At 44.0% G+C, this 14,427-nt stretch overlaps 1 protein-coding gene across 1 annotated transcript in view; it reads right to left on the bottom strand.

The window, feature by feature from the left end:
* Positions 1-6,731, bottom strand: part of tp53bp2 (tumor protein p53 binding protein 2) — a gene marked incomplete at its 3' end in the record, with an annotated part of 56,068 nt that extends 49,337 nt beyond the window's left edge. Inside the window, 2 exon segments of the mRNA NM_001016036.4 lie at positions 335-482; positions 6,634-6,731. Coding sequence (NP_001016036.2) covers positions 335-482 — 148 coding nt within the window.
* Between the last annotated feature and the right edge of the window lie 7,696 nt (positions 6,732-14,427).

Raw genomic sequence — 14,427 nt, 5'->3', positions numbered from 1 at the left:
AAACAATCTCCCCTTAAAGGGGAAGTTTAACTACCTAAAGTAGCAGATTACTTGCCCCCAATAAAACAATAAAAGGGCTTTGAGGCAGCAGCTATCCTATCAGCACGCTCTAAGTCTAATCATTAGCAGGGACCTCAGGGCTGAACTATAACTCTCACCAGTTTCTCACCTACAGCCCAGAGCCCACTGAGCACGTGCAGTGCCGCTGACACACAAGCGCCAGGAACTGCTGTCACGTTTCTGATGTCTGTGACTGGCACTTTCATTAAAATACAGGAACATCGGGATTATTATGGGATTCATAATTAAACTGGTGGGAAATAATGAGCCATACCTGTGCCTCGCCACGCCTCGGCTAAGTGGCAGTCTGTTTCCCCCGGCTCCTTACAGAGTTCTAGGACATCCCGGCAGGTGGTTTCTGGTGTGATTGGCACCTCGGTAAAATGCTGCTCGTTGTTACTAAGGTACACGGTAAGGAACATCTGCAACGGGAGAAAGGCAGGGCTTGTTAGTTCATAGCAGCGCAAAATGATAAATTACTCTGTAACAAGTGACTAGTATAGTCTGGTTACCTCCGAGTATCACTCATGTATTATAAGGGATAATGTACCCCCTACTGTAAATGATAAGGATATTAGCAGTCACTGAGGGGTTCTGTGCCCATATAAAGGCACAAGGCTGCAGGCTGAATGCTTATCCAGGTTATGGAACTCATAATATCCTCATATTTTACAACAGGGGGTAGATAATTTATAATACAAGTCTCAGTGAATCACGTGACAGAAATTACACTTATTAATTACACCCAATTACAATTTACAGGACATTCAGGGTTCTTGTGTATATTATATATAAATACCTACACACCCAGACATACATACATTCCCATGTACCCAAGTGCAGGGGGCAGGCAGACCATACAAACACATGCCTCTATGGGATTCCAGTATTTGTGAATGCAAAAACTTTTTTTAAAAAATGCCTATGCAAGTGGCGCAGCGGCTATTTCCCAGTAAGTCCGGGAGGGGAGGGGGCAGTCACAGCATCAGAATAATCACAGTTCAAACAAAAACAGAGAATTCCAAAGAGCCCAGTGAGAGTGAGTCCCGTGCCTGCGTATACGGAACAAAGTCCATACGGCCCGACTGGGTCTCTAACCCCTACGCACTGATGCCTATCCCTGCGCTCCCACGGCTAATATGGGGGCAACCAGGCAAACTTCCCAACTGGCTAACACTTGCCCCTGCTCACTGGCCCAGGCAGCCCAAGTTCCAAACACACCCTAAAGGCTGCCATACACGGGCCAATTGTAGCTGCCGATATGGGTCCCTTAGACTGATTCTGCAGCTTATTGGCTCGTGTATGGGCACTAATGATGGGCCTGCCCGACCGATATATGCCCGATTTCATTAGTGCCCATACACGGACAGACAGATGCCTATACCCATCTTTCTAATTTGATCAATATTGATTAGCCCGATATCGCCCACCCGTAGGTGGGGATATTGGGAGAAGATCCGCTCGCTTTGCAACCTCGCCAAGCGATTGGATCTTAGCGTGTTTCGTTAAATTAAGATGCAGGTTCTGATTAGACAAATCCAAATGATTTTGTGCGACGATGTAAAACTCACATTCAGCCTGAAACTGTAGGATAAAGCCCCAAATATAACCAATGGGAGGAGGTTCTGGGCATGAAATAGTTACAGGCACCAATGGTACCAAAGTGGCTCCCATTGTAGGGCCCTAAGGGTATCGGCAGATACACAATACTGCGCAGGTTTTATCCTTATCCCACTGAAGTTTTCTAATCTGTCCCATTGGCTAAGCAACCCATCGCCGTGGTATGAAAATTATTGGGGCAATAATTCTGACTAAACTAATTTTATTGGTACGTCCGTGGCTAGCTGAAACGTGACCAAAAGATAATCAAATTAGCCCAATATCACTCACCCTAGGTGGGGACATATTGAGAGGAGATCTGCTTGTTTGGCAACCTCGCCTAATGAACGCATCTTGAAGGTGGCCATACACACTAAGATCCTCTCGCTTGGCTCGCACCTACAGGTGGGCGATATCGGGCTTATTCGGTTGTTTGGCCCTGGGGCCAAATGATCTAATTAGAAAGCCGGTAATAGGTGCAGTTGGTTCAGGTACTGCATCAACGAGCCAATGCGGTCCCTGATCAGACTAAATTTTTAAACCTGCCCCGTCGGGCAGGCCCATTGGTAGTGCCCATACACGGGCCGATTAGCTGCCGAATCTGTCTAAGGGACAATCGGCCCGTGTATGGGCACCTTTACAGTTATAAGGGGTGACCCATGGGCTCTAATCACTGCTAAATAAGCAGATCAGGGCTCGTATTGTCAAATTTAGTCACCAACACTCAAATTGGCCAACAATGTGCCTATGAGGCCACTGGGGTTTGGCAGCCCCCCACATTGGCCCCAGAGATGTCGCAATAGAGGTTAAAGGTCCCCATACACGGGCAATGTCACCAAGCGAGCGGATCTTCTCCCAATATTGGGGGAATCCAGGATAATTTGATCATTTGGCACATTTGGCACTAACCTGCCCGATCGAGATCTGGACAATTTCAGGCCAGATGTCGGTCGGGCAGGCCCGTCGGTAGAGCCCATACACGGGCCGATTAGCTGCCAAATCTGTCTAAGGGACCCATATCTGCAGCTAGAATTGGCCCATGTATGGGGACCTTAAGATGGATAGGGCCAGGCAGGGCGTGTTTTGCACAGGGCTGGTGTAAGTCACAGTCTGTACGGCAGCCATAGGCAGTCTGTGCCATGGCGGATTTCAGGTTATTTTCCCTACGTGTGAGCTGAGAGAGCCTGGGAAGGGGGCAGGGAGTTGGAGGAGCAACAAGTATTATCCACAAGTCTGAATGGCAGGGCGGGTGGGGGAGGGGCGCAAGGAATCCAACCTGTCACATGGATACAATTACTGCACTTGCTGATGGGGCAACAACAAAGCTGCCCCTGCCCATTCCCACCATTGTCCTACATGCACCAACTTTATACTATAATAACAATAATCCTAGTGCTTGCAGAACTACAACTCCCAGCATCCACACAGCTGAAAGTTATAGTTCTGCTCTATAGTCAATGATCCAACTGGCCTTCCCAATTCGGAAATTCCGCTATTTATTTATTTTTTTTTAATTGAAAAGCCAACAACATTAATTGTATAAACATAAACAAGTATAAAGTATAATCCTTTCATGTCTGGGGGAGAGGAATCTTTTTTTTTCCAAATTCAATTAAAAACAAACAGGTTAATCCCTGAATGCAAATCTGTTAATACAATCAGCTCGCGCAGGGTTAATCTGACATGAAACACATGTTATCAAGGAAACCCTTTGTATACACGCAAAGCTTTGTCCCAAAGGAAGCGCGGCATTGTTTGTGCCTGCCGAAGGCTGCAGCGATACCAATAATGGCAGGAACTGGACACAAGGTAACCCCACTGCCGCAATAAAGCAACACCAGATAGACCACTTTCCTTACGCTAATTGGATTAACGATATAAACACCCCATGCATGGAATATATCTGTATTATACACAAAAAGCAGCCATATACATATATTTAACTCCATCTTGCACACCAAACAAATAGGAGTGTAGCTCCACCATAAAATTAAACAGGGCCAGTCCAGCCTTTGCCCCCGATCATCGGATGGTGTACACGGCTCAAATTAAAAATGTATTACAAACTCACTGCTTTCCTACCATGCAGCAAAGAGAATCTCTCAACCCTGGGAATGCCCTGTGCACCACAGGAAGGTTGTTTATAGCTATTACATATACACATTAATTAGGTAAAGGGAACATTTAACCACATCAAGTGAAACTGCCACTTATATCACTACCGTGCCAATGATAGGATTAAAGCACAGTATTATTTGCCCGGCATCCCCATAATCATTGATAACAACACACACACATATTAACACTGAAACCAATTAAAGAGGTACAATGCAGACCACTAGCATATTAAAGGGCAGCTCCACCCAAAAACTGCCTTTAGGGTGAAGACACACGGAGCTACTAGTAGCAGCTACTTGTTGTGGCTACTAAAACAGACAATGTTGATCATTTACTGATAATTGTATCTATGTGTGTTTAGCAGAGGCAATTCTCAGTATTGTCTATGGCAGGGGATTTTCTGGAGTTTAGTAGCCATGAAAAAGTAGCTGCTACTAGTAGCTCTGTGTGTCTTCACCCTTAGCCTAATAAAGGAGTAAGCACTTTCCAATATTACACATTCCCAATGGTTTTGTGTGTAAACTAAAGCAGTATCTGTCCGGATGCAGACATTCTCTGCACCGGTGGTTCTGACTCCTGAAGCAATGTAGCCGTTTCACGGGTCAGAACCAGAAAGGGATGAACAAGTACTCCATTGGAAAGACATTTCCTTTCTTTATGTATGAAATAGCTGCCTTTTAAACATTATAGAGTCTTATTTGTTCACCAAAACCAAGCGGAAAGGATAAGGAGGAAGAGTAAGAAAAAAGCATTGGGTTCACTGTGACACCTCTAGCAGCTCCTATACACCCGCATATATATATATTATATATATATATATATATATATATATATATATATATATATATATATATATATATATATATATTATATATATATATATATACACAGGTAAAGGTATACATGACAATGATACACCCGCACATATATACACAAGTAAAGGTATACATGACAGTGACAGCCCGGAGCGGTTTGGTATCCGTGACATTCACACTCACTAGCAGTCTCACCGCTGCCAGTGAGTGACAGGTACAGCAGGGGACACACACTCACACGTCACATTACTCTACCTGGAACAGCCTGTGCCTTTCCCAAGGGTCAACGTGATCAGCTAAAACATTATACAGGTGAAGGTTCAGTTATCCGGAAACCCGTTATCCAGGAAGCTCCAAATTACGGAAAGCCTGTCTCCCATAAACTCCATTTTAATCAAATGGTTCAGAATTTTAAAACGGATTTCCTTTTTCTCTGTAATAATAAAACAGTACCTGTACTTGATCCCAACTAAGATATAATTACCCCTTATTGGGGGCAGAACAGCCCTATTGGGTTTATTTCATGGTTAAATGATTCCCTTTTCTCTGTAATAATAAAACAGTACCTGTACTAGATCCCAACTAAGATATAATTACCCCTTATTGGGGGCAGAACAGCCCTATTGGGTTTATTTAATGGTTAAATGATTCCCTTTTCTCTGTAATAATAAAAAAGTACCTGTACTTGATCCCAACTAAGATATAATTACCCCTTATTGGGGGCAGAACAGTCCTATTGGGTTTATTTAATGGTTAAATGATTCCCTTTTCTCTGTAATAATAAAACAGTACCTGTACTTGATCCCAACTAAGATATAATTACCCCTTATTGGGGCAGAACAGCCCTATTGGGTTTATTTAATGGTTAAATGATTCCCTTTTCTCTGTAATAATAAAACAGTACCTGTACTTGATCCCAACTAAGATATAATTACCCCTATTGGGGGCAGAACAGTCCTATTGGGTTTAATTGATTTTTTGGTAGACTTAAGGTATGGAGATCCAAATTACGGAAAGATCCCTTATCCAGAGCATTCTGGATAATGGGTCCTATACCTGTACTGAGTCAATACCATTCATTCCTATCAGATAGAGAGAGACAATGACTGATCAGTACTATACAAACACCCAGTGGCCCTATGCCGGGGGCCACAGCTTGACTGCTATAAACTGCAGGGCACGGTGGCCCTTTCCATAACCCAGTACTGATACACACACAGGGGCCACATTGAAAAAACAAAGTACAACAAATAATCCCACATTATTACATTACATTAACATTTATTTATAAAGCGCCAACATATCCCGCAGTGCTGTACAATAAGTGGGTTACATACATTGGACATACAGAGTAACATATAAAGCAACCAATAACCGATACAAGAGGGGAAGAGAGCCCTGCCCAAAAGAGCTTACACTCTACAAGGAGTAACATATAAAGCAATCAGTAACCGATACAAGAGGGGAAGAGAGCCCTGCCCAAAAGAGCTTACACTCTACAAGGAGTAACATATAAAGCAATCAATAACCGATACAGGAGGGGAAGGGAGCCCTGCCCAAAAGAGCTTACAATCTACAAGGAGTAACATATAAAGCAACCAATAACCGATACAGGAGGTGAAGAGAGCCCTGCCCAAAAGAGCTTACAGTCTACTGCAATATATTACACAATATAAAGTGACCAACTGCAAGTTGCTCTGTTATACAAAGTGCCAGCCAATACCCATCATGCCCCGTTACTACTGTAACTAATAAAGTGATTATTGGGAGATGAAGAGATTAGAGAAGGGTAATGCATATGGAAGGGATATTATCAGCCCCTGGGTACAAGCCCTTTATACGGAATACAGGGGTAAATATCTCAGCTACCTGCTGCCCTTTAATACCCCAGCAATAGGAAAGTGTGGGGCAAATAAACGAGCGAGTCCCAACAGCTTCAGAACTACAACTCCCACAATCCCCAGCAAGAGTCCAAGGGTTGTTGCCTACAGGTGTCTCCAGGGGAACCTAAGTAATCCCGCCCTCAGACTGGCCCCCTTACCAGGCGGAGCTGGCTAATCTCATCGCGGTTCATGTAGTTGAGGATATTCCTGATGGTTACGATGGGCACAGACTCCGTAGGCGATGCCGATCCTGAGCACTTCCCATCCGTTCTGTCCCCCGCTGCGGCAGACATCTTACTTTTTCTCCAGGGGGAGCGGCTTCTGCGCGGTGCATCACTTCCGCAAGGCGCGGCCAAAGCTCCAGCCACGCCCCTATGTTGTTCCAGGTGACGTCACCGTCTTGGAGCCGCTAGTGGCAGAGCGGGGCATGATGGGAGTTTGGGAAGTTTATGTGGAAACGTATTACTGGTGTATAGCCGCCAACTAAAATAAATGTGCCCCTATTTACTTCTAATTAATTGCCCATTTACCAGAATTTTTGCTCCAGGGCTGTTATCCAAATGTTGGCCGAAAATAAGTGTTTAATAAAACTGCTCTGGATGTGGTGCCTCTAGACTGCTCAGCTTTCTTATGTTCTTATATAAGCTGCCAGAGAGCGCCTCCCTGCTGGCTAGGGATTGATACTGCAATGGGGCAGGTGTATGGGGCCATAGAGACTTACTGGAACAATGGGTGAAAAGCCTTCAGACACCGGGCCGATTCTACCTGCTGATATGGGACCCTTAGACCAATTCGGCAGCTAATCAGCCCGTGTAGGGGCACAAGTGACGGGCCTGTCCTGAAATCGGCCAGATATTAATCAGGCAGGTTAAAAAATTTAGGCGGCTCGTTGATGCGGTCCCTGAACCGATTGCGCCTATTACCTGCGTTTTAATTCGGCCACGCCAGGCGAGCGGATCTTAACGTGTATGGCCGCCTTAACTTCTCCATTGCCCTGAATGGTAATTGCTAAGAACCAACAAAAGGGGCAATTTTGAGCAGTTTAGGCTAATGCCAGACGAGGCGTAGGGCGTATATTTTCGGCAAGCTGAAAAACGATTGCCGAAAATACCACCCTACGCCTCCTACCTGTGCCTGCTCCGGAATGAATGGAATACGCTCGGGTGCAGGCACATGTAGCCGATATCCGCATAAAAACGCGAGACTTTGCATTCTCACGTTTTTTTTTTAGAAGGCGTAGGGCGGTATTTTTGGCAAGCATTTTTCAGCTTACCTACGCCTCGTCTGGCATTAGCCTTACTATTTGAGGTCCAAGTGATTATTATTTGGGGCAATGGAAGGGTAATTTGAAGCATTTTGATGTCTGCCTATGTGCCATTACCCTAAAAGTAGGGGTACAGGGGTCACAGATACTGGTTGACCCCCCCCCCATTTACCAGGTACTAACAGCAGGTGTACTGGGGTCACAGAAACTGTGTAAAATTGACCTAAATGGTAATAGTTACCACTCAGAGTAATGGAGGTGAGTATTTTCAATACCAACCATGTGCCCCTGACCTAAGTGGGTGCACTGGGGTCACAGATAAACAGGGGGTGCCATTGCTCTAGAAAGAAGGTGCACTAGGGTCAGGCAATTACCATCCAGCGCAATTGGGGAGGGGCAATTTGAAGCATTTTGCAACCCATGTGCCATTACACTAAGGGGCTGATTTACTTACCCACGAACGGGTCGAATGGGCTCCGATTGCGTTTTTTTCGTAATGATCGGTACTTTGCGATTTTTTCGTATGTTTTGCGATTTTTTCGGATTCTTTACGAATTTTTCGGATCCAATACGATTTTTGCGTAAAAACGCGAGTTTTCCTATCCATTACGAAAGTTGCGTAAAAAGTTGCGCATTTTGCGTAGCGTTAAAACTTACGCGAAAAGTTGCGCATTTTTCGTAGCGTTAAGTTTTAAAAATGCGCAACTTTTCGCGTAAGTTTTAACGCTACGCAAAATGTTCGTTTTCAAGTCGGAACTTTTCCAATTCGGGTCGGATTCGTGGGTTAGTAAATCAGCCCCTAAACGTGGAAATGATTGTGCTGCTGGGTTAGTAGGGTTGGTGCTAAGTGGGTAAATATTGACGCTTACTAGAATGGAGGATGGAGGCAACACCCAACCTGTAAGGAACAAGCATAGAGCTGTCAGGGTGCAAACTGCCCCAGGTTCAACAGGAGAATCCCAGTTCAGACAAGGAGGCAGACATCTGCTTCAGAACAGCTTGGATCAGCTACTATAGATTCATACTACAGGGTCAGGCTGCCTGGTCTTGGATGGAACAGAGAACCTGGCTCTGTACAGATACAGGCACTCTGCGGATTATGGGAGTTGTAGTTCAACTTAAGGGGAAAAGGTTGGACAGTGACTGTTACATAAATAACAGAAGTATGTCCAGTGTATGGCCCAGGGTGGTGTCCATTGTTAGGTGTGAGCAAGAGGGAACAGATTGTAAATGTTAACTACAACAATTCTGCTAAAAAGAAGTTAAAATAAATGTAAAAGGGCCAATGGCTTCTCCTAGTCTTGTAACCCATGGCAACCAATCAGTTGGTAAGAGAAGGTGGAGTAAACTTTGCCTCTTTAATTAGGATGCCACCTGTTCATTTCTGGTCTCAACTGTATGTTAGGGTTCAGCATTGTGAAACCCAAACAATAATTTGGCCAATAACGACTTCCAATATCAAGGCCTGGCCACCTACGCCCCCAAAGGTCATGCCCCTACCCCTATATGTCACTGCTCTGAACCCGATGTTATAATCTCTTATATAGGTCATGGAACTCTGAGGTCATATTTTACAACAGAAAGTATATAATTTATTATAACACACAAGATTCAAAGAGTCATGTGACAAAAATTACATCACAGAGCGCTGATTATAGCTGATGTTACTAAGCACTGTTTATAAGGCTATCATTTACAGAATATTCATGGCTTTTGTGTATTATGTAGTGACCACTAATATCCTCACATTTCTTAACAGGGGGTACATTATTTATTATAATTCACAAGTTTCAGTGAGTCATGTGACAGAAATGACATCACTAAGCACTAATTATAACTGATGACATCACTAAGCACTGTTTATAAGGCTATCATTTACAGAATATTCATGGCTCTTGTGTATTATGTAGTGACCAATAATATCTTCAAATTTTTTAACAGGGGCTACATTATTATAATTCACAAGTGTCAGTGAGTCACATGACAGAAATGACATCACTAAGCACTGTTTATAGGGATATAATTTATAGTATATTCATGGCTCTTGAGTATTATAAGGATAAGTCACCTATGAGTCAGGTATTTAAAATACAAGGCCAAAGGCCAAGTGCTTTTATACAGGTCACAAAGCTCCAAGGTGACTCCTAATATCCTCATATTTTACAACAGGGAGTATATTATTTATTATAAAACACAAGTGTCAGTGAGTCATGTGACAGAAATTACATCACCGAGCACAGATTATAACGGATGACATCACTAAGCACTGTTTATAAGGATATAATTTACAGTATATTCATGGCGCTTGTGTATTATTATGTATAATATGATGATATAATAACCCTGATTTTACATTACATTAACATTTATTTATAAAGCGCCAACATATTCCGCAGCGCTGTACAATAAGATTTGCCCCAGTTCTCTGGTGTAACTGGCATACAGCTGACCCCCACAGGGGTCCCAGACAGTCGCTGGGTCTGCTGTATGTCTCCTGCCTTTAGTTCCCTCCTGTTATTGCGTGAGTTGTAGGGGGTCGCTCTGGGGGGTGATGCGCAAGGGGCAAAATATATCTGTGGGTGGTCCAGCTACTGCCCTGATCCCACTCATTTACACCCAGCCATGCCCATAGTCAACCCTAAACACTGCTTCCTTTCTGGTATGCCCTTACTTGGGTCTATAAATCAGGGATATTATCCTGACAATGGAGGTATGATGTCATGAACTGTAAATAGAATTTACGTGCAAAAAACTTGCGTTTGGCCCAGCAAATTATGTGTCATTAATGATTCTGATGCGTTAATCAGCCACGTGCGCCCGTTCCCTACGCTGCACTGCTTATCCCCCCAGCACATACGGATGCAGCATACGCACTTGCGCTGACACTTGTCAAGTCACAGTCTTATTTTTAGAAGTTTTGGGTGCATTATCTGTGCCGTGTGGAGGCTGCCATCGCTCTCGGCAGGAGCATAAGGAGGAAACTGTGGGCTGCATTGTGACTCATGTATAGGAACCAGCACAGATGCTTCACTTATTCACCTCTGGGTCTCACAATGGTAAATGTTCCTTGAAATACTTGGTAAGATTAGTTTTTTTCCCCAGCTATTGGCAGCTGGAGTTGTTTTTGGATATTGGACCGTGCCAACATCCCTTTTGGGTGTTAGAGTTCCTAGCATAAGTACCAAGGAGCCTTCAATCCACCCAATAAACACTCCCCTCCCGTGCTCTTGCCCATTATGATGGTTAAAAATATACAGGAATTCAGCATTGGACTGGTCCGCTGGGGTACCAGGAAAAAACCCGGTGGGCCCTGGCCCTGATCCGATCCCCCCAGGGCGCTCCCGTGATCAGCCATCTCTCTCCCCCTACGCGCCTCAGGTAAGTTTCTTTTAGGAGCGCTCGGGGGAGGGGGTCGGAGGCTGTTGGGGCCTCAGCAGTGGGGGGCATTGGGGGTTGCAGATGAAGGGAAAGTTCTTATTCTGAGACTGGTGTTTCGTGAGCAGCTGATATTGTGGGATTGCTCTTTGCTGTTTAAGCAGTCAGTTGTGCAGTTTGATTCTAGCCGGGTTTCTATCTGCAAGGAGTCCTGCAAAGTCTGTGTAGTTTCCTACAGTTACTTCAGTTTTGACCCACACTCCAGTGCCACCGGACCTACGTATTCCCCCCAGAGGGTGAAAGTGATGTCACTTCCAGTGCATGTGACATCACTTCTTGTACATCAGTGACGTCACACATGGGGTAAATTTGCCGGACCCCTCACTCCCCCCCCCCCCACTGGTAGGTCTGTTGGCAGCTGGGGTGGGTTTTTTATTCTTTTCATTTTGTTAAACTTTATTGATTGTATAGGCACCTGAAGCCACCCCCCCCTAAGGCTGCCCCCTAAGCACAGGCCCTCAGGTGCCTATATATAAATACGGCCCTATCCACGCTCCCAAATATGCAGTCAGGATAACCATAGGCCATAGAGTTTGCGTTTGATAGGAACCTTTATAATAATAAACCTTATAATGTTCACTGGGGCAGGGGCTGATGGGAATGATAGTATCAGGATAGTCTCAGTGGTACAAGTCAGCGGTATATACAGTATATAATAGTAGGCAGAGAAATAGTAGAAGTATGACTACTTTCAGTCTCTTTAGCAGTATATGTTATGTGACTGTCTTTTTATTGACTGATGTGTGTCTGTTCTCTGTCTCTCTGATAGCGATGTCTCCGTAATGTATTCTGCGCTCCATGCACCACGGCTCTTGTGTCACTCAGGCAATTAATGGTGCGTGACTCATGTTTAAAAGATTCTTAGCGCCACAGCAGGAACGAATCTCTTATATAACACAATTAAAAATATGAATATTCATTTCCTTCTGTTTGATTGCTGATTGCCGCCTAATCTACTTAATTAGAGCAAAGTGCTCTTGTGGCAAATGAACGTCTTCTCCCAAAAAGGAAAAGATAATCTGATTCTCATAGAAAAGATGGGTAAAGAAGGAGTAGGGTGGCTGAATACAGATTTATCTAACTATATTGCACCTTTGGGTGAAGACACACAGAGCTACTAGTAGCAGCTACTTGTCATGGCTACTAAAATAGACAATGCTGATCATTTACTGATAATTGTCTCTATGTGTTTTAGCAGTGGTATTGTCTCAGTATTGTCTATGGCAGGGGATTTTCTGGAGTTTAGTAGCCCTGACAAGTAGCTGCTACTAAGTAGCTCTGTGTGTCTTCACCCCATAAGGTACTGACAGTGGGAGCTGCAGGGGGACAGCCTGGGTGGCAATGCAGCCAGTATTTTGCCCAGGGATGCACTGAATCCAGGATTTGGTTCGGCATTCGGCCAAATCTTTTATAAAGGATTCGGGGTTCGGACGTACCCAAAAATAGTGGATTTGGGGCATCCCTAATTTTGCCTAGATAAAACTACTGAAAATGTTTAAATAATGTACAGTTATGGGATTCATTATCCAGAAAGTTCTGAATAATGGAAAGGCCATTTCCCATAGACTCCATTTTAAGCAAATAATTTTTAAAAATGATTCCCTTTTCTCTGTAATAATAAAACAGTACCTGTACTTGATCCCAACTAAGATATAATTACCCCTTATTGGGGCAGAACAGCCCTATTGGGTTTATTTAATGGTTAAATGATTCCCTTTTCTCTGTAATAATAAAACAGTACCTGTACTTGATCCCAACTAAGATATAATTACCCCTTATTGGGGCAGAACAGCCCTATTGGGTTTATTTCATGGTTAAATGATTCCCTTTTCTCTGTAATAATAAAACAGTACCTGTACTTGATCCCAACTAAGATATAATTACCCCTTATTGGGGCAGAACAGCCCTATTGGGTTTATTTAATGGTTAAATGATTCCCTTTTCTCTGTAATAATAAAACAGTACCTGTACTTGATCCCAACTAAGATATAATTACCCCTTATTGGGGGCAGAACAGCCCTATTGGGTTTATTTAATGGTTAAATGATTCCCTTTTCTCTGTAATAATAAAACAGTACCTGTACTTGATCCCAACTAAGATATAATTACCCCTTAATGGGGGCAAAACAATCTTATTGTGTTTATTTAATATTTAAATGATTTTTTAGCAGACTTAAAATATGGAGATCCAAATTGTGGAAAGACCCCTTATTCAGAAATCTGCAGGTCATGAGCATTCGGGGTAACAGGTCCCATACCTGTATTTGGCAAAGTTGCTTCTAGTTGCTTAGTGCTCTTTCATCCTGATATCTGATTGTGATTGAAGCCAATAAGGAGCTTCGCTGAGCTGGGTGAGACTCAGCAGGGCAGTGTCATTTCCAGAATTTGCCAGTCTGGTGTTTTTCTGCACCAATAACTGCCAATAGAACAGGTCCTGGAAGTGGCATTTGCCCCGGTGCCCCATATGCTCACTGCCAGCTCTGCATGGGAATCCTCCTATTGGCTGGCGCTGCATTCCTGCCTTCTGACTCACGGCACTGACTCACAGTGAATGCAGATTGTTAGTGAGGGCACGTGGGTCACTACAGAGCTCACAAGCTGAATGGGCTGCTGGGAAATCTGCCGCCTCTGTATGTGTTGATGCCCTGGCAACCTGGCAGCTCTGAATTAGCCGCGGGGACAAAGGAAAATCAAATAAATGAAGCTAAGTCAATATTTATGCGACTTCCGAGGGGGAATAATTCAGAGGCAACTGCAGCTTCTTTTGTGACTCAGATAGGGGGCTTCCCAGCAGCAGCTCTATAGTAGGGATGTACCAAATCCACTATTTTGGGATTCGGCTGGACCCCAAATCCTTTGTGAAATCCTAATTTCTGCTGAAAAAGGCAGAATCTTGGAAAGTTGCATAGAATGACATGTTTTGAAAAATTGTTTCCGTCATTATTTGTTTTCCCTAGATTCTATGATGGGGTTCCTGGCTCACCGTGCAGTTTCATTCTCGCATAAAATGCCATTGTTCTCAGCTGCAAAATCCCTATAGACTAAAGCTTGCCTAAAGGTGGCCATACACTGGAAGATTTGCTTGTTAGGCGAAGTCGCCAAGTGAGCGACTCCCACTATGCCCCTAAAGGTGGGCGATATTGGGCTAATTCGATCATCTGTCCCTATGGCCAAATAATCAAATTACAATGGCAGGCATAGGCACCGTCAGAGTGGGGACCTCATCAACGAGCTGATGCAGTCCCCAATCCAA

This window comes from Xenopus tropicalis, chromosome 5 (assembly GCF_000004195.4).
Source record: "Xenopus tropicalis strain Nigerian chromosome 5, UCB_Xtro_10.0, whole genome shotgun sequence".
Taxonomy (NCBI): domain Eukaryota; kingdom Metazoa; phylum Chordata; class Amphibia; order Anura; family Pipidae; genus Xenopus; species Xenopus tropicalis.
The sequence above is the reverse complement of the archived record's forward strand: the minus strand, read 5'-3'. Positions and strand labels throughout refer to the sequence as shown.